This window comes from Rhopilema esculentum, chromosome 5, assembly GCF_057945365.1.
Source record: "Rhopilema esculentum isolate cy_ngs chromosome 5, ASM5794536v1, whole genome shotgun sequence".
NCBI lineage: Eukaryota > Metazoa > Cnidaria > Scyphozoa > Rhizostomeae > Rhizostomatidae > Rhopilema > Rhopilema esculentum.
This window is the reverse complement of record NC_142819.1, coordinates 1,248,142-1,268,340: the sequence shown is the minus strand read 5'-3', so window position 1 is coordinate 1,268,340 and position 20,199 is coordinate 1,248,142. Positions and strand designations below refer to the sequence as shown.

At 36.4% G+C, this 20,199-nt stretch overlaps 3 protein-coding genes across 6 annotated transcripts; 2 read left to right on the top strand and 1 right to left on the bottom strand.

The window, feature by feature from the left end:
* Positions 1 to 106: 106 nt before the first annotated feature.
* LOC148960180 (uncharacterized) lies at positions 107 to 11,867 on the top strand. Of its 4 annotated transcripts, XM_089116259.1 has the most exons (4): positions 107 to 326; positions 7,777 to 7,991; positions 10,014 to 10,081; positions 11,295 to 11,867. In XM_089116259.1, the coding sequence occupies exon 4, from the start codon at positions 11,494 to 11,496 to the stop codon at positions 11,842 to 11,844; it is 351 nt and encodes a 116-aa protein (XP_088972385.1). In that variant the 5' UTR covers positions 107 to 326; positions 7,777 to 7,991; positions 10,014 to 10,081; positions 11,295 to 11,493; the 3' UTR covers positions 11,845 to 11,867. The 4 variants fall into 4 exon arrangements, 1 of the variants encoding a protein (XP_088972385.1); XR_016145342.1 differs by lacking the exons at positions 7,777 to 7,991; positions 10,014 to 10,081; positions 11,295 to 11,867 and adding an exon at positions 3,373 to 3,980 and having other exon boundaries at positions 187 to 326; XR_016145344.1 differs by lacking the exons at positions 7,777 to 7,991; positions 10,014 to 10,081; positions 11,295 to 11,867 and adding an exon at positions 1,192 to 1,313 and having other exon boundaries at positions 195 to 326.
* On the bottom strand, positions 1,167 to 7,600 carry LOC135690019 (meiotic recombination protein REC114). The gene is made up of 5 exons (XM_065207425.2): positions 6,823 to 7,600; positions 4,911 to 5,003; positions 3,639 to 3,728; positions 2,885 to 3,196; positions 1,167 to 1,334 (listed from the first exon to the last, which is right to left on the bottom strand). The coding sequence occupies exons 1-5, from the start codon at positions 6,919 to 6,921 to the stop codon at positions 1,167 to 1,169; spliced, it is 762 nt and encodes a 253-aa protein (XP_065063497.2). The 5' UTR covers positions 6,922 to 7,600.
* A 2,320-nt stretch (positions 11,868 to 14,187) lies between the features above and the next one.
* On the top strand, positions 14,188 to 17,244 carry LOC135690018 (tubulin alpha-1A chain). Its single transcript, XM_065207424.2, has 3 exons — positions 14,188 to 14,293; positions 15,616 to 15,838; positions 16,019 to 17,244. Exons 1-3 carry the CDS (start codon positions 14,291 to 14,293, stop codon positions 17,146 to 17,148), a joined length of 1,356 nt encoding a protein of 451 aa, XP_065063496.1. The 5' UTR covers positions 14,188 to 14,290; the 3' UTR covers positions 17,149 to 17,244.
* The last annotated feature ends 2,955 nt before the right edge of the window (positions 17,245 to 20,199 follow it).

The window sequence follows — 20,199 nt, the reverse complement described above, 5'->3', positions numbered from 1 at the left end:
CAATGTCGATCAGAGCATTGTCTTGGATTCTTGAAAAATGAATATATCCATGGCTACCTTGAATTTATCAATTTTAATTGGTTAATTTTAAACATAGGCTTCGAGGGGGGTTTATCAAATTGGTTGTCAAAGCACGAAAAAACAGCAACCGCCCATCCTCGAAAGCTCAAAATAGAAATGACGACATTCTATTGCGTCGAAAGATTTGCGTTGCGTAGCAATTCCGTGGCTGTTTTGGAGAAGTATTTTATTTATGGTAACGCCATGGGAACATTTCCCTTAATCCATTCCCAGGATGAAAACATACAAGAAGAATTATTTATTCCGTAAGTTCTGTTTTGAGAAAATTTGTCTGGGCGAGGAAATATTTAAAAAAATGGACGATGAAAATGTATTAAATTAAGAAATTTCGAAAGTGAACTTTTTTGGAACAAAGGCTGATTTCCACAGGTTAAGAAAAGGATCACTGGCGATATCTCTATATTTATAGACAGAGGACCGTAGAGGAACCAGATTATTGTTAACGAATTGAATATCAAACTATAATACACACAACTAAGTTGTATTAAACAAAAATACACACAACTATGACTGTGTAAATTAACAGCGAAATTTAACTGAAAACTATCTACATCTAAAAAATGAATCTGATGAGCTAAAACTATGAAAATAGAAAATGCTTTCACTACTTTCTAGCTACAAAGTCTTGAGATGAGCTAGACCTCCACTAGTAATTTGATAATTATACTTTTATGATTAAAAGAATCATTGTTCGTTTGAAGGATTTTTGCATATTGCTAGAAAAATCATATCCTGGGACACTGGTGGTTGCTCCTATTACCATACATAACAAAATACATTAGGTGAGCAAAAGTATTGCACCCATGGTATTGTATGTATTTCAATACTGCGATAAAATTATAACGAACTGTAAGCAAAACCCCTACATGAAACTACATTGGAAGTGAAGTGATATGTATTAAGTGAATAAATTGACCCTTAGGCCAACTTAAAGGTGATATCAAATTAAATGCACAGAGAAACAAAAGGGTGAGGGTAGATGTTTAAACATTTTCTGTTAAATTTATAAAAAAAACATTTAACTTGGCAACAAAAAGCATAAAACATTGTCATACCAGAGCCAATCAATGTCAATGATGTAAACATCAATCAGACAAAAGTTTCTTCAAGGATTGTTCAACTTGACCAACAAGAGCTGGGAATCCTGAATCCAATAAACAACTTCGAACAACAGAATCAAGTTCTTCATCTGAAAACTTACTGCTTGATCTGTAGCAGTCAGGAAAACCATCAAGTGAGTTTTTCATAACTGACTGAAAAAGAAAAAGGTATCAAAAGTTTGGGTGCTATAATTTGCATGTTCTTGCTACCTATACTTGGACAAGCATCCACCATGTTGTATACTGACTCAAATTGTATCTACTTCTAAATTCAAGAAACCATTTATGTAAATTAGAAATATTTATTTATCTAAGCTATTTAAACTTTTAACCTTTACTTATGAGTTAATTAGCAGGTCCACATCAGCAAAAGCTGCCATTTAGATGACCTGCGCTGTTAAATAAATAATGTATGTGTGTATAAATAAAAGTAATCATTATGCATGGATAGAATAAAAAACAAATTCATATTTTGTTTGGATAAGAACTTTTGTAGATAAGAACTTCCTCCCACATTTTCCAAAAAGGTTTGGGAAATTCTTTGCTTACTTACATTTATATTGAAGGTGAAAAGTTGTGATTAAGATAAAAGTTAAGTTAGCCCCCTCCAAAATTCTGATTGAGAATGATGGTGGTAGATTTGTGGTAGATGTTGAAGATTGTAATAGACATAACAGTTCCAACAATTGTTATGTTGTGGACAGATTTTCCATGAAACCACTTTGATAAAATTCCAATGAAGATTTGTTTGTTTTGAAATTTTTTAGTCAAACAAAGGTCTGAAAAAATTGTATGCAGAAAAATTTTTTAGAAAACCTACATAGGAACCTAATAACCTTTCTTTTCTGAAACAAAGTTTTTTCAGTTTTTTGTAATGACGGAAGGGCACCACCGGGAGTGAAGCCAGCAGCTTAGGTTTACTAAACACAGGAAAACTCACCAGGTCCAGACTGAGGACTGACATGGGTGGTGGTGCATGGCTGTTCTCAGTTGGTGGAGTGAATTGTCTGGTTAATTCCGTTAACAAATGAGACCTTATCCTGCTAAATAGTCACACAAATCATGATTTTGGTGTTCACCATCGTAAGGAAGGCAATAATAGGTCTGTGATGCCCTTAGATATTCTGGGCCGCACATGCATGCTACCCTGATAATGTCAACAACAACATTATGAAATCAGGCTGAAAGGTTCCTATATAATTATTTGAATTATTTGGCAAATTTCACATAAACAAAAATGACTCATTGCTTATGCAGTTTGTGAAATTGAAGTTATATAATTCCTAAATCATTGTGGTAAAATTTTCTTTCCTTTCATTGCTAAAAAAGTTTAAATGGAGTTTCATTTTGTTAAAGTTCGAGATGTTGAAGGGAAATGACTGGAACTCCTTTTGACTTTAAATTGTTTGCAAGCAGATAATACATTGAAACAACTCTATTAGAAATATTACACAATTTTTTATGGAGATTGGTGCCACCGTACTAGAAGGCATTTTAGAACTTGTTCCAAAGTCAGGGTCAAAAAGTTCACAAATAATGGAGCAAATTATCAACTATGTTAGGTTTTAGCTTCTTATTTGGGAAAGTATCTTATATTTTTGTAACTGCTTAAAAACATAAAGCTAGAAAATAAAATATCAATGTCTCCTTGTTCACTTATTTGTGCATTCTTTAGAAAAAAAAGAAAATTTAAGACCAATAACCTCAGCTAGCTGACGTATAGATTTTGTTGAAAATATTTTTGCCTCTTGAATTGGTATTTCCATCGCATGCTCATCTTTACTTGTCTTGTTTGGTGGCGCATAATCATATTCAAATGACAGATTGAGTTGGCTTTGTGACTCCTCATGCAACAAGGACTGACTTGCCTGTTGGCTGTTAACATAATCATTTTGTGATTCTATCTCTTTCAAATTTATGTGGTTTGATACTTTCTTAACAAAGTCTTGGCAGTTTTCCCTCTCTGAAAACTTTGAGTCTTTGGCAAACTTGATCCTGAAGCGTCTAGCACCCTCCTGTAATTAAGATTGCTTGGTAATAAGAAAGCTAATAGCCAAAAATAAAAGTGATAACAGCATGAAGCACATTTGATAGCTTCACTTTATTTTAATTTTAAAATAATTGCTCACAAATTTAAGATATCAACAGCTGTCATATATACATACATATTTATGTGGTATTTCTTTTGCAGGTTACGCTAAAGTCAGCTTATGCTGATGTGGACCTGCATATACTTCTAATCAATGAAAGGTTTACCTGAAAATATAAAGAATGCCAAGTACCAACATGACTGATTTGATTGCTACATTACATAACACACATGGTGAATTAGATCAAAACATTCTCACAATTCTTGATAATTTCTGCAAATGTAAAAACAGTGTATCATAATGAATACTGACAAAATTATGAGTAATGGCAAAATTGTTCAGATCTAATTAAAAATAACAACCAAACCTTTAGCTTCATGAAAAATAGCATGCTGTCTCCTCTTACAATAGCTTTCAAAGATGGTTCTTCAGTCATTCCATACAAAGGGACAGACTCCTGGAATATCATGGAAATTGAACTATAGTTAAACATTCTTTAAAAAAGTACTTGAAATTCTTCAAAATACAAACATATGTTAATTCATTTCACTGCAAAATAAAACTATGATATACACTTTGTTAAGCTATGATATAGTTCAAATTGCAGGTATACTGTAAAAGCAATGTATAAGCATAGATGCATTCATAATATAAGATTTGAGGAAATGTATTTTAAGTTTTTTTTCAAATTAACTAAAACAAGAAACAATCTTATTTATTTGTATTTGTTTCTACCTAGCATCGGAAGGTAGTTTTTAGGAAACTGAGAAGCTTATGCTTATCGAGCAGTGTCCTGGTCCTTCCTATCAATGTGACGACACCACGCGATTCCTACCCCAGGAATTTCAGAGAGCTGGTGACTCTCCTCACTCTGGGTGAAAGTTTGGTCATGCCAGGGACTTGAACCCCAAAGCCTTGGGTCTGTAGTCAGTGCCCCTACCAACTGAGCCATCCTCACATTTAGCCATCAAATTCCATGTAAAGCTAGGTTCAGCTAGTAACCAGTTGTAAGAAAATCTATTTATTGTATCACAGAACAGAAATAAGCATATCAGATCAGCAAAGCAGCATCAGAAAGCTGAAAGCCATGCTGTATGTTTCATGAAACCTTGACACACAGATTATATTTTATGTTGTTTTGTTACTTTTTGACATGAAACAAAATGGAAATTAAATTAAACAAAAAAGAAGTTATATTTTGATAAGAAAAAGAAAGCCCCATTTCAAATATGCCTTATTTTCCCCAGGGAACAGTGCACTTCACCAATTGGCCACATCCTAATATCAGGTGTAAATGAAGGAAAAGGTACAGCTTGTATGTGGGATTTTATAAGGCACATAGAATAAAGAAGCAGAATGATTTGAGTCAAGCAACATTACTGTCATGGACATTATCAATGCAGTGCCAAATATGAAGAACTTTGTTTTACATTATTCAGGCCTATTGCTAACTTTGATACAAGTAGTTTTCTACTTATCAGGTGACTTCAACAAGTGACTATTATCATCTAAGCAAGATTGTCTTGAACAATGAAGAGCATTTCTCAATGCAATACAATATTTAGTTACTATAAATTGAAAATCCAAGTACCAAATATTAATCATAATAAAATGTGTCAAACTCAACAATATTTTTTACCAGGACAATTGAGCTTCCAGAAGTTATGACCAATTTTAGTGGCTTCACAAGTGAAATCTTCATTTCATTTCCACCTCCATAACTTGTAAAATACTAAAAAGAAAACTGTTGTTAATAATCTTAAGGCATGATTGTGCCATTTACAAAAATGAAATATAAAATAAGATTTGTTGGGGATTTTTCAGAAAATACTAGTTAGCTTAATAATCCAAGTATCAAAATCCTTAGAAATAAAATAAGATGGAAATCCCAAGAACAGTTAAAGTTCTGCCTATGGAATAAAAAAATTCACACTCAACAAGATGGTTACAAACAGACAAAAGTATCAATAGGTAGAGAATAAATATTGTTTACCTATCTATGCTGCAATATGCCCTATTTGGTATATGGAATCAACAGGATGGTTCTAAGTTGCTACCAGGGGTGGATCTAGACCGGGTTGATAAGTTTAAAAAACCATTATTATCAGCTCCCTTAACCTTATCAACATTAATCATTATCATTATGCATCTTTCATCGCTCCACCTCTGGCATGAAATTTGCACTTTACAGATATACCAACAAAATTACATATTGATTGCAAAAATAATGTGACTTTTTATGAAGCAATTGAGTTATTGACGGTGCTGTTTGTGTCAAAGTGCTCACTTTCAATGCAGCCAATCAGCATTGCCAAATGTATGTTTGAAATTCAAAAGAGTTTTCCAGGTTGCGTAACAGAAGAAAATCTTAACCTGGTCGCCCATTCATTTTAAGCCATTTTTTAGCCTTCAAACCAGTCAAAAACTGCTCAAGATTGCAGAATATGAAAAAGCTCCAAGCAGCTTGTAAAGGTTTTACTGGGTTCTGACTGGGTTGCGCAAAGTAGATCTGAATTGTCCAATGGAATCAAGTGGTCTCCCTTTGCATTTTAGTGCATAGGAAAAAGTCGCTAGAGTATATGGGAAAAAGAAAGATAATTTTTTTAAAGAAATAATAAATGAAGCAAAAAATGTTAAAATCAAAGCAACATAGGCCTAGACTTGCATTTTTTTCAGGGGGGCTAAAAAAATTAATGACAATTCCTAATGGCAGCTGCTGGAGTCACAGGATAGAAAATGGATTAGCTGAGGGCTTAAAGGTGACTTTTTCGTGCATTTTTCATTATCGAGGAAGAAGAAACACACATGAGATGATGGAAAGTTTATCTTTAAATCATAATCAGTTTCTTTAGGTTGAGATCATCAGTTCTATTAAGGCACCCAAAATGTTTATGCGTGGAACCAATAATATAACAAACTAATCTAAAAGTTGATGAAGCACTTCCTTATTTTCCAGGAGGGGGGGGCTTAGCCCCTCGGTTTTCCTCAGGAGGGGCTCAAACCCCAGAGCCCCCCCCCTAAGTTTACGCCTATGCAAAGCAAGGTTGTTGAAGACTAAAAGAGACCCACAAAGGGAACAGAAAAAAACGAACAGAAATAATTTAGGAGGGGCTAATTTTTTTATCACAATATTGAATATGTTTTTGAAAAGTCATCAGTTACCTAAACTAAGCGAAATATCTGTAGACAAACTTTCTTATTTTGTAAATAGATATAGATTTAACTGAACTCTGAACTTTAACAAAGGGGACTGAGCCCCCAGAGCCCCTTCAAGACACCCCCGAAATTCCTTTGTTGGCAGGCAACACAAAATTTGCTTTCAAAATCTGCTATACAAACTTTGCTGATGAGTGTAGGTATTTTCGGGGGATAAGAGACCTAAGAATGTATTGGACTATCTCAGGGGCAAAATATGGCTCCTAATAAAATGCTTTCAAATATAACCCGGTCATAAATTTCTCTGGACCCGCACCTGGCCTGGCTGGCTACTCCGAGTTTCACGCTTAATGTGATCATCAAGAAACAGCTGAAATTAAAAAAAATTTAATAACCTTCCACTCTCCGCTCCCTGGTTTCGTTGATGGAATAAATCTTGCATATTTCTCAATATTCCAACTTCTGCCAAAATCGTTATCGATTTCAGTCGCCATTTTTTTCCAAAAAGATTTCGCGGGAAATATTCAATTTTCACCTTATTGTAACCCTGTGACGAACCTGTGTCATAAATGGTTCATACCTTGGAAACCTCAAGGGTTTTTTCCAACGTTTTAGAAAGGGTGGTATTACAATTTTCAGCACACAGAAAAATACGTATTATAAGAGACAACCCTCTGAAAAATCTTGTGTTTGCACACGCCACACTCTGCAGGCAGGCCTGGGATTTACAACAGGGACGCCGGGGAAGGGCGCGCGGGGGGTTAATCACCCCCTTGCCTTTTGATAGGAGTGGCAAGAGGGGCCGAAATAATTTCCTTTCATAAAAGCGCCCTTAAAATTGACCCATTGTAATTATCAGAGAGATTCATATGGAATTCTGATTGTAGTGCTTAATTCACGACGTCATTTCTCAAAATGTGGTAAATAATTCCTTATGCCAAAAGTTACCGAATGTTCAAGATACCTACAGAAGATCGAAAAAAGCAGTTACGAAGAGCAGTTAGTAGAAGCTGGGAATTATTTTTTAAATGCCCTTTTACTCAAGCCTGCCCCCATTGCCCCTTGGTCGTTCCAGCGTCCTTGACTTACAAGTAGAGGATGCAATTTATGGTAGCAGATTGTAAGAGATCATGTATTTGAGTTTTTAATAATTGGTTTTGACAGGAAAGATGATTTTATTCAATTCTTTTTGACAAAAATTTCATAGCAATATAGCAATGTGCTTCTTTAATGATTTGCTAAACAAGTATATACAATCATTAAATGCAACTTAATTCAACAGTAGTCATATCTACAATGAGATCTTTAGTTTGACTTGGTTTAAATTACTTTTATTTCATCAATTTCAGGTTTCCTTTCGATTTGAAATGGCTGGAATTGACCTTATTGGACCTCTTGCCAAAGCACAAAGGGGAAAGTCTCATATTTTTACAGCCACAGATTTCTTATCAAAGTTGACTGAAGACTTTACTGATATCAACCAAATGTGCATCGGAGGTTGTGAAATGTATCCTGCAGATATATATTCGACCTGTCTGACAAAAGAGGAGAATTTGTCAATAATGTAAGTTAAATATATAAAGTTTTATAAAGCATGTATAATATGTAAAACAGAAAGTCATATCTGAAAGCATTTAACACATTCTGGGTTTGGAATTGAATGCTGAAAGGGAAATCCTAAGCAGCTCGAGCAAATATAGAACTGAGACGACATTTGCATGCACAGCTGACCTTGGGGGGCTGGGGATGGTGGCTATCACTCCCAAATCTTTGCTTAAGTATGATTGTTAGCTTACCACCATAAATTTTTGTCAATATTTCTAGAACCCCCTTCTCCCCCCCCCCCCCCCCCCCACTCACTCTAGAATGCGCTCCGGAGCCCAAGGCCCCGTTCACACGGGAACGCAATCGTTCCGTTCCGTTCTTGTCCGTTCCGAAAAGCGGAACGCTCAGGGGTTGTGTTCACACGGGAACGCTTCAAACGACTTCGTTCCGTTCCAAAAAGTGGAACGATAAAATAAGTGATACGAAAAGTGGAACGGTACGCAATCGTTCCGTTCCGTTCCCGTGTGAACGCGCAGAACTGGTCCAGAAAATGGAACGATAAGAGTTTTGCCCTTGGCGCATGTGTCTGTGTTGTTGTTGAGGGAAGGAAAAGGTGACAATAATAAACTCAGCGAAGAAAATGGAGGATTTCAAAAACACCATTGGCTGAATCTCGCCCTTAGTCCATTTAAAAGATTCAACACCATTCTGCAAACATTGAAATTCCTTCCTTTTAGGGTTGGCTTCAATTTTCCCACGAGCTTGCTTATTTTCAGGCCCCTTTGTATTCCCCATTTATTCAAATTGTTTAAAAAATTCAGAGATAGCTCAGAGATAAATCGAAATGATGAAATCTATCTCCATTATGGACATGCGCATTAAAATTCATTCGCTTATTTTGGCGCGCAAATTGCAGAACGGAACGATTGCGTTCCCGTCTGAACATAAACAAAAATCGATACGCAATCGTTCCGTTACCGTGTGAACAGTATACCTTTTCGTTCCAGAAACTGGAACAAAAATGGAACGGAACGATTGCGTTCCCGTGTGAACGGGGCCCAAGACTTGCATTCTTATCATGCCAAAACTTAAATACAATCTTTATTGGCATTTTTCCATGATAAACAGAACAATTTAAGCATTTGATTTCTTATCTTCACAATTGCTCTTTTATTCTATTTATACATAATGATTAGTTTTTTATTTCTGGCTAGAAAAATGATGCAAATTTTAATACCGTAAATCCTCAAATTAGCCCCCTAGGGGCTTCCAGAATTTGTTGTTATCCTTAACAAATTTTACGTCTAATTTTTCGAAATAATTTCTTTTTGTGCTTCTAATTAAACACATTTATTTCTGACTTTTTTGTACTTCTCCCTCTCAGAGACTGTGATATTTTATTGAGCTCTCTTTTCGCCTTAAATCTCAGCATTATCAACTTTCTTATATCTTTATTCAAGAAAGGCACCTTATTTGCTCTCACTAGCTTTTGATTCGAAGGGGCATGTTTATAAAGAATAGAAATTAGCGTTTGATTGAAAACATTGTACAACACATTTCCTTTAAGTATTTTAGCTAAATTAAACTGGAGATCCTCGTTGAATTGATCGACAGAAAAGCATTTATAGCATCTGTATGAAGTGATTCCTGTCTCGTATGTATCCGTATTTATACAGCTGTAGTTCTTGTTTGTTAAGATCAAGTCATAGCATTTTTGGCGGATTACTTTTGTAGCATGTTGGCTCTTTCATCAGATTATATAGATCATAATTTTCCATAAAATTTACTATGCTAGAAAAACCAGGTTCCATATTAAAGTCCCGAAATATTGTCATTCGTTCATGGCTTTGTGAATAAAAATCCAATAACTTACCTAATTCATCAACAAAATAGATGTCATTTTGGTTTGGAGGGCGATAGATTCCAATAATTAGTCATTTTTGTTTTTTTAAACTTGCTGGGTTGAGATTTCTCAATTCTTTAGCTGGAATGTTTTCATTCACATAAAGTAGTAATCCTCCAGATCCAATTTTTCTGTCAGGTCTAAAGGGCTTCCAAGACCTCTGTAGTCGAGATGTTGTGAAGGAATCATCTATTTTTGTTTCTGAGGTAAGAAAATATCTAATTTTTCCTTTATGATTTCCACAATACTAGAAAGTTAACGACTTTGTTTATTTACTAGAAAGTCTGTATATTTTCAACTTCCGTAACATCATCACGTTCTCCATGGGTTATGAACAAATGATTAACTTTTTGGTTGTTAGGGCATGCGGGCTCAATCATAGTTAAACTTTGTATTACCTTACTCACTTGTCATGTTTGCTGCAGATGATAAATTATGTTTCTCGCAAGAAGTATGTTCCCTTGTCTGTTTAGATAGAGTCTGCTACCGTTGAAGCTATCAATAGTAATGTTATTTTTGTTTATAAAATCAAGTTTGCATTTTCGGCATAACTGGTAGAGGTCATCGTTCATGATTTAAATATCCTTGTTCGTTAGATCGTTATCTCCTATCTTTTTCACAGAACTGATGCTTATACGTGTACCCTGACTGCTATGTAGGATTTTGTTTATGATTTTCCGGTAGTTGTCTATTATCTAAGACTTGTTGCAATATTGTTAGTGCCAAAATGTATAATGATTTCATGAGGATTTCTTGTTAAGATAACTTTAACATATTGTATAGCATCTTCGGATGCTGCTCCAGCTGTCGAGTGAGTCTTTATAAATTTACTACTTGACATTCTTGACAGTCATTCTTTGGCCTGCTAGGTTTTTTATCTTAGAGTCGCCTATTATGTAGACCAACTCTTTTCTTTTCTATGAGATTGCAATGTTATCGAGTTTGATACACTATGAGATTGAAAGCTGTGTTATTCCGGGTTTAATAAGGTTTTATTTTGATATGATATATGGGTAGATTTGACTTGCTTTTGTGATGTTGCTAAGATTTGGAAACTATTTGAGTTTGCTATACACTCCCCTCGCAAAAGTATTGCACCACCTTAAAGCAAGGCTAAAGCACAAGAATTATCGGAAGCTTTGTTGTGCGAATTGATTGTTGTGCGATGTTTTAAGTTGCGAATGGGAGTGGGTCGGAAGTGAAACAACCACCAATCGAAACTTCAATCTTTGAAGAGCACTCTTTTAAAGAATAACAGTAAGAAAGGCCTTTTTACATTTTCAACGATGTGCAAATCTTGACTTGATGGACGCCATTGAAAAACCTGAATTCTTTTTGTTTGAAAATAATTCATTGTAAAAATGGTTTCCTTTTACTCGGGTAACTTTTTATGTTGTATTTATTTTGCTTTGAATGTAGTTGAAAGGCCAAAGTTTGTAGTAGATCAAAGGTCTGTAAGAGATCGTTTCACAAAATTGGAGAAGGATTTCAAAAAGATAATGACAATAGAAGAAGAGAGATCAAGTGGGATAGCTCCAGATGGGCCTTCAGAGCTTGATCAGCTTTGGAGGAAATGGTCGAACGGTCAGCTGTAGCTGATTAAAGAATCGCAAAGGGAATGGACAAAGAAAAGGTTACAGCTGAAAATGTTAGAAGAAGGGCAATGGAAAGCCTTTCCGAGACAAGAGACAGGGAGGAGTTGGAAGGCAGCAAAAAGAGAAAAAGAACTAAGAATGGAACAGTGGATTATTTAAAAGAAAAATCGGTTGCGCAGATGGAGATAAAAATGGAGAAACTGGAACTGAAGAAGAGGAAACTTTTGTTGCAAGAAAAAGGGCAAGAAGAAGCAATGACTTTAAAGCAAAACGAACTGGAACTGAGAGAGAAAGAGTTGATAGAAAATGGCAAGAGGGCCAATGGTGTTATGATGTTGCTTAGGCAACACAGGGAGCAAAGAGCCTGCAATTAAATCAGATAGGGCTTTAATTTGAATTGGGGAGGGGGAGGGGGGGGGGTTGTTGTTGTGTATAAACTATTCCATATGTTTTTCAGGAGGCAATTAAACCACTTTTTTGAAGAAGTGTCACATGTTGGATTAAACATGCTTAAATTATTTCTAAAGAATTTAAAAAATAGGCTGATTTATTCCTTACTACTCAAATTTGTTAAGTAACAGCTGTAATCCCAAAAACATCTGGATCTTTATTTTTCTAACCTCTTTTTGCTTTGTTTAAGACATTGTTTGTTTGATATATTTTTTAAATGATTATATAACTTTGCTTATCTACATCTGAACAAAGAGAGAAGTCCTCAAAACTCGTGTGTGCTAAGAAATAATATACTTCTCGGCAAAACTGTCCTGGGAGCCTTGAAAAAAGCTTTTTGATTGTTTGCTCACTGAAAGTATTCTTCGAGTGCAGGTGGCTCAATACCAAAAAATGTTGATGTATTGTTGCCATATAAACATGTCAATGCATTCTCAGTAAAGCACAAACAATATAAATTTTCCCTACAGGACTCAAACCAATTTTCAAATTCTTTTTAAAGTCAACAAATTTGAAATAAGTAATAATATCCCCCAAACACCCACTCAACTGAAATTCGAACTTGGCTCATCTACTCATTAAATGCAAGTGGATCCTGAGTGAGATCTGGTCTTCTTTGGAAGGGACATTGAAAGTGAACCCTATGAGGGTATGCAGGGTCCCCATAAAGACAAAGTGGCTCCCCTTCAGGCGAATGAGAATGCTGCTCTAACTGATCCAGGAGGTCAGACATTTGCAACATTGCACTGTCATGCCTTCTGCCTTCAACATGGCCACAAAGATTGGCAATTATTCCATTTGGACACACAACAGACTGAAACTTTATGGCATGTACCCTTTTGTGACCATTATAGACAGCTCTTTGGTTTTGGTTTGGTCTATAAATAGGCCTGGCTGTGCCATAAATGAACCCCCAACAATTATTCAGTGCAGCCCCTTTATAGTGAACAGCATTGGCAAATATTTGAAGCTGTCTAGGGGACATCATTGGTTGGTCAATGTCCCTCAAAGAATTCCCGAATCTAGCGTTAAATAGTCGATCATCAAATTGGTCATCATGCAGTACGAGGAACGAAATGTAAGAAACCTTAATGGAAAACAAACAATGAGCATATAGAGCTATTTCCTTTCGTGGACCTAAGCTTTAGAACCAACTTGATCCTGATGCTAAACAGGCACCTTCCCTTGCCACCTTTCAGAGAAAAATCAAAAACTAACTATGAACGACCATTCTTACTTGGTAGTATTTATCTTCTTACTTATTAATGTTTTTTTTACGGCCCCCTGAAAAGCAGTTCTCGTGGACTGACGGGGCTACCGTGCCTAATAATTAAAAATGTAATGTAATGTAAATGTAATGAACAATAGCAGCATATCTGCATGGAAATGCAAGACGTTTCAGAGTCACGCAAAGGTCTTCCATCTACGATAACTCCGTCTGCGCACTTGAACGAGTCAGACAACTGGAAAGCGCCAGCAAGTCTGTTGATGTCCCGTTTGAGAAATCTGAATTCGACTTCAACATCGAATCTATCGTACTTGTCGTACGGTAGGTTCGCGTGGAGATTCCTATGCTGATTTTCATGCATGAGAAGTAGGACCTCTTCGTCATCTAGCTCACCATCATCATGCATATCAAGCAAAATACCATCTATACATTCATTTCTGCCATCACGTACAAATTTTATATTCTGGCGGGAAACTTCACATCCCCGTCCTATTTTCGGAATTTAAATCCTGGTCATCAGCCAAGACGGTGAGACCGCGCTAGTTCAATACCCCTCACCGTCTCCGCCCCAAGATCAGTCTTGCATCGAAAACTTACTAATGGTCGAGAGTATGATTGTGGTGGCTTTTGTATGTGGATTGGCCAATTTGTTTGTGTTTTTTAATGTTCGAAAAAATTATGGTGATATCCGTGATTGGTGAAGCGGTCTGTTGAGTTTTGATTTGCATTTGTAGATTGTCTTCAAAATGAGATGGATGAGTGGATGGATTTTATTCATATGGTTGATTTTTGAGGTATGTTGGTATCCGCGGAGTGCATAGACTTGCGATGTTCTGGTCGTGTAATCGGTCGAATGAATCGAATGTGCCATTCTAAATTCGCATCAGTGTGTACCAAACCAATCAGAACTTGACGTTTCCAGATATCCATGGTTGCATTCTTCTGATTCTATCAAAATCCAATCAGAATTCAGAAATAAATTATGTTAAAGTCACGTGATAACCTTTAGCCAATGATATTTACTTATGAAGGAGCAGAAAGAATCTTTAACGCTGCTCTTTTGAAACAGTTTCAGATTTCCTTCGCTCCGAATCGTTACAAGTCAGAGTGAAGAACAGTTTGAAAATAAAAGAAAAGTCAAGATGGTAAGTTACTGTCAAAATATTCCGAAAAATGTTTCAAGAAACTTTTAGATATTTTTGGCAAGAATGGCAGCGATATCTTACCACCGAAATGTTGCGCTTAAGCAAATTAAAGAAAAAACAACTATGAAAATCAAGTTACAAGCTGAAAAGATAAACTGTAAACAGACCTTTGTAGAGTAACTACTCATGCTGGAAGTTCGCTTTTGCACGCCATAGGTTTTACTTAGGTTTCAAAGAGGCATCAATGCAAAAATTGGCATCGCCAAACAACTTTTTTCGTCGCCCTATTGTGTTATGTGAACATGGAAGACTATCACAGAAAGGCTCAATAATGTCTGTAATACAGAAAGGGGGTCTAATTTAGTAGGAAGGAAGTTGAAGCGAGCAAGGGTACGAGTGCCTGCGAGCAAGGGTCATCTGGAGGTCGATACCGGAAGATTTCAACCAGCGCGTGATTAACTTAACCTTAGCGCTCTCTGGAAATTGAAAACAAACCAATTGTTAACGAACATGGCGCAGAAAAGAGGAAAGAGGATAAAACGTTTTCTATTCTGGACTAGTTATATACCTCTATCAGAAGTTTGAATATCATATTGTATTCATTCTTTAGAAGAGGCGGTTGGGAGCTGTTCGAAACTTCATTTTTGACAGATTTAATTATTTCTTGTTTATGTCAACCTTTTTTATTTCATCGACGTGAGCAGCCATTACTTCTAGGCAGGAAAGTTTGTCTTGTGCCGAAAAATCCCCATCGACCGAGAACTTTCACGATTATTTTCGGTTATAACATCGTCAATCGATTATTTGTTCATGACCATCGGACCGTAAAAAAATTAGGTTACCGAAAATTTAATCGCGCTAACTTCTCTCCCTTGTTTCTCAGAACATGTATAGGATACAAAGCATGTTCAACCATTTCTCGGTATAGCACTTTTGTTCCCGAAATCTTCATATGACCGAAATCTTTTTGCAATTTTCAGGGGTAGAAATTTTGCGTTGGTGCCTCTCTTTTAAAAGTACTTTGATTTTGTGCCTTCTAGAGAAATCCCTCAGGCCAATGGCGGCATGAATTTCCATGGTTTTCAGTTGAAAAAGGTTCAATATAAATGGGAGGTGAACCCGAAAAATAATAGTCTGAATTATATGCACTAACGCCCCCTAACATGCGCTTAAACATGCAGTGTATAGAAAACCTTAGCAAATACACCAAAATTTCCTGGGAATTCATCAATCTAAAGCATACTAAATCTCTATTTAAATATCAAAATTGAAACATTTGATCAAAACATGACGGCAAGTTAAGTGGAAATTTATTTTTACAGCGTGAATGTATTTCTATCCACGTTGGTCAAGCCGGTGTACAGATTGGTAATGCATGCTGGGAATTGTACTGCTTGGAACACGGTATTCAGCCTGATGGACAAATGCCAAGTGACAAGACCATTGGAGGTGGTGATGATTCCTTCAACACTTTCTTCAGCGAAACTGGTGCTGGAAAACACGTACCCAGGGCTGTCTTTGTCGATCTCGAACCCACAGTTGTAGGTAGGTGCTGCCTGTTCTATCTGCTTCAGCAAAAGATTCGACTTCAGAAGATTCGACTTCAGCGAAAGATTCGACTTCTCATGAATCAAATCTCATTTCATCGAGTTGTGACTGGATTTTACTTATTTTTACTGAGCTACTTGGTCTCTAAAACTTATTTCCTACTTGCTTTCCTTTCAGATGAAGTCAGAACTGGCACATACAGACAGCTGTTCCACCCAGAACAACTCATCACTGGAAAGGAGGACGCAGCCAACAACTACGCTCGTGGACACTACACCGTTGGCAAGGAAATAATTGACCTTGTCCTGGACAGAATCCGAAAGTTGGCAGATCAGTGTACTGGTCTTCAAGGATTTCTGATCTTCCACTCCTTTGGTGGTGGTACTGGCTCTGGATTTTCTTCCCTTCTCATGGAACGTCTCTCAGTTGATTATGGCAAAAAGTCAAAACTGGAGTTTGCCATCTATCCAGCACCCCAGATTTCAACAGCTGTTGTTGAGCCATACAACTCCATTCTGACCACTCACACTACCTTGGAGCACTCAGACTGTGCTTTCATGGTAGACAACGAGGCCATCTATGACATCTGCAGAAGAAACCTTGATATTGAGAGACCAACTTACACCAACTTGAACAGGTTGATTGGCCAGATTGTGTCTTCCATCACTGCATCTCTGAGATTTGATGGTGCATTGAATGTTGACTTGACTGAGTTCCAGACCAACTTGGTGCCATACCCACGTATCCACTTCCCATTGGCCACCTATGCTCCTGTGATCTCTGCTGAGAAGGCATACCACGAGCAGTTGACTGTTGCTGAAATCACCAATGCCTGCTTTGAGCCAGCCAATCAGATGGTGAAATGTGACCCACGTCATGGCAAATACATGGCATGTTGCTTGTTGTACCGTGGTGATGTTGTGCCAAAGGATGTGAATGCAGCCATTGCAACAATCAAAACAAAGAGGACCATCCAGTTTGTGGACTGGTGCCCAACTGGCTTCAAGGTTGGCATCAACTATCAGCCACCAACAGTTGTGCCAGGAGGTGATTTGGCCAAGGTACAAAGAGCAGTGTGCATGTTGAGCAACACAACTGCAATTGCTGAGGCATGGGCAAGGCTTGATCACAAGTTTGATCTTATGTATGCCAAGCGTGCCTTTGTGCATTGGTATGTAGGAGAGGGTATGGAAGAAGGTGAATTCTCAGAAGCAAGAGAAGATTTGGCTGCTCTTGAGAAGGACTACGAAGAAGTTGGAGTTGATTCGATTGATGCTGAGGGAGAAGAGGAAGGCGAAGAATATTAATGTGGACATCTTTGTGGTTTTGTTATATGTTTGAATGTTTGTTGTGATTTGAAATGTTATTGTCTGTCGTTTATGCTCAAGAATGTCCAAAGATCACTTTGCTTGCCTCCTTTTTTGTAGTTACCTGACCATACACAATATTTTCGGCATGATGCAAGATAATGGATAGCAGTATTTTGCAATTAAAGAAAATCACATAAACTTATTTGAAGGATTCTTTTATCTTCTCGAAAGCAAAAGTAGAAGGCCATCTATAGAGGTGATTAGAGAGCGTGGTAAATTAAAACACTTTTTGAATTTCAAGCCGATGTTAATGGATCCAAAACGCTTTTAAACTAAGAGTAATACGTTGATGGCTTCATTTTTAAATTCTTCTTAGAGAACCATCAATATTGTAGATGCTACATTAAGTTTAGAATCATGTGTGGAAAGAATTCTAATATTACTTGGACACTGTACTGTTTTATTTGCACATAATTGGATTATATCGATTTCCCGAAAACAACAGCTTACAAGGTGACAGAATCAAAAGTACAGCATATCGCTATCAAAAGTATTTACTTCCTCTGCCATAAATATATGCAATGCAGCAAACTAAATCAGTGCAAATTCGTCTAATCTCATTTGTAAATATAATGGCTCGGAATATAGACAGAGAAGCAACTTTGTCCATGTAGATCTGTCAGGCGGAACATCAAATTCACAAAACGATGCGATACGTATCTTGGTGATAAAATGGTTTACACTTCATGATATTGAAGATTTTTCTTTACCGTGTAGAGGCCGCTTCAGATTCTATGATCTTAGTATCACAGATTCCCAACAACATTGAAAGAAATTACTTTAATTTTGGCCACCAAAAACAGATTTTTAATAAAAATTTTAAAGCATAAAATTTAATTTGAAATAATGAATTTTTGGCTTGTACAATCAAGCCAGTCTAGATAGAATTACACAGTTCAAAAATTCTAGATTATACATTAAGATTTATACATTTATACTCTCTCACAGTCGCATAAGCAGACAAGATTTATTCATTATATTTTTGTCAACTTTGTGGCTTGAAAGAAAAATTTTTCTGTTGGATGTATTGCTGCTGCATTTGTCTGTATCGTTTTTCTCTCAACAATCTGTGGATGTTTGATTCCAAGATTCTTTAACATATAAAATAGTGTTAAAACATTATTTTGACACTCTTAAGTTCAAAATGAAATAAAACCTTGATGTTGACAGGGTTGAACGTAAGACCATGATGTCATATTCAATTCAACCAATTGTAAACAACCAATTGAATGTCCTCATTATAAACTGTTTCCCACTGAAATTCCACATCTTCGTCATCATCTTGATCTTGCTCAATCCCTAGTACTTTTCAAGTCATCAAAATACTTTCTGGTCAAGGGAAACTCGGCCTTTATGCCTAAAATCGACAATTTTGCAGGCTCATACCACGTAACTGATGATTTTATTGGAATCTCCAACACACGTCGACTTCAAGTTTTTTTTGCTATCTTTTTGTTTTTCCCTGTACTGAATTTGAATGTATTTTAGTTGAAAAAAGTTTGCTGACATCCAAAATTTCTGTTAATTAAATACCATTAGAACATTTAAATTTTGTTCATCCGCGTTAATTACCACATGTTTTGAAATCCAATCTCGCAATTCGAGTTAATTTGCGATCGCATTAATTTGTTCCGCGATATTTGGTGTACCGCGTAATTTTCTTGAAATAAGGTAGATTTTCTCTTGAAACGCTCACAACAGAAACATCTTTTTTCGAGAAACGAGAAAGAGCTATGTTTTCATCTGAAACTTGGAATTCGTATTTTCTCCCGTCAGTTTGTGATTCTCACTTAAGTAAACCAACGCCAAATCGAAAACAATCCCAAAAATGGCTCTGTAACCGTTGTAAATGCGTGCTCATCGCCTGTGTTTGTGCAAATCAGCTTTGCAAAATGAAAAAAAAGAATAAAATCTAAGTTCTGAATAGTTTTTGTCCTGAAATTGTTTAATCATAAGATGATTCAAACGCAACATTATTCTAAACAATTTTCCTTGCTACTTTGATATTTGGCAGATCCAAAGGTATCTTTGACAAATACATTAACAGTAAGATTTGAAACAGGGAAAGGAGGGTTGGAAATCTATGTTAGGAAGAGATTTTCTAGGATTTTACATGTGACATAATAGTAGATGAAAATTGATTTTAAAAAAAAAGCTAAGTGCAGGGCTAGATCAAATTGAATTAAGTTATCTGTATTCAGCGTAGCCATTGGGTCTAGATAACGACATAAGATCGCCAGCAACAAGCAGAGACAGGGTTACAAACATTCAAGTTCGATAAGTGCCCTTCCTGCAGTCACAAATACGCTTGGAATCTTTTGTGTGATATGCACACTGTTGTTTGGAAGAATCTTTGTATCTATGTTGATTCCAAAGAATGTTAGATAGTGAGTGAATAGGGAACCCGCTTTCGAGCATGCGAATTGGCTGGTCAGTAGCCATGAATGCCCCCAATCAACCGCGCGTGCTGTAGCCAGTGAATTTTTCTGCAAGTCAACCAAACAGTGTAATAATCGTTTTTCTGCATATAAACCAAAAACGTCTGATCCATTCCTATGAAAGAGCCTATCCAGATGTGCTTATGGTTGAATTCCGTTAAGTTGTATGCCGGAAACTCAGACTTCTACTCAGTCGGGTTGATTTTCAATTTACATAGGATTTTCCTAACGTATTAATGTCAAAAGACTTTCCCCGAATAAGGCGGACATTTGTCCCTTTGAGGTCCGACTTAACAGGATTCAACTGTATATTTAGGATTGGGGAGTTGGCCGGTTTCCTGTGTCATCCTGGAATAACTTTTTATGACAATTTATTAAACCAGTATCGAGCTGGATTCTTAATAAGAGAGGTTAATTTTTGGTTTATATTTGAGTTCAATTTAAAAAGTTAATAAACTGAATCAATTTCGCAAGTCCAAAGCACAGGTGATTAGAATTGCATCAAAATTTCTATAGCCTAAAATTTGTATGTTTCTTTTCTTGCCAAATC

Excerpts from the sequence above, each read along its gene's own strand:
- LOC135690019 (XM_065207425.2), bottom strand. The coding sequence starts at position 6,921 with ATGGCGACTGAAATCGATAACGATTTTGGCAGAAGTTGGAATATTGAG. Across the intron at positions 5,004-6,822 it reads CAGGGAGCGGAGAGTGGAAG|TATTTTACAAGTTATGGAGG; the intron begins GTTATTAAATTT and ends TTTTCTTTTTAG. Across the intron at positions 3,197-3,638 it reads TATTTTTCATGAAGCTAAAG|GAGGGTGCTAGACGCTTCAG; the intron begins GTTTGGTTGTTA and ends TCTTAATTACAG.
- LOC148960180 (XM_089116259.1), top strand. The coding sequence starts at position 11,494 with ATGGACAAAGAAAAGGTTACAGCTGAAAATGTTAGAAGAAGGGCAATG.
- LOC135690018 (XM_065207424.2), top strand. Across the intron at positions 15,839-16,018 it reads TCTCGAACCCACAGTTGTAG|ATGAAGTCAGAACTGGCACA; the intron begins GTAGGTGCTGCC and ends CTTTCCTTTCAG.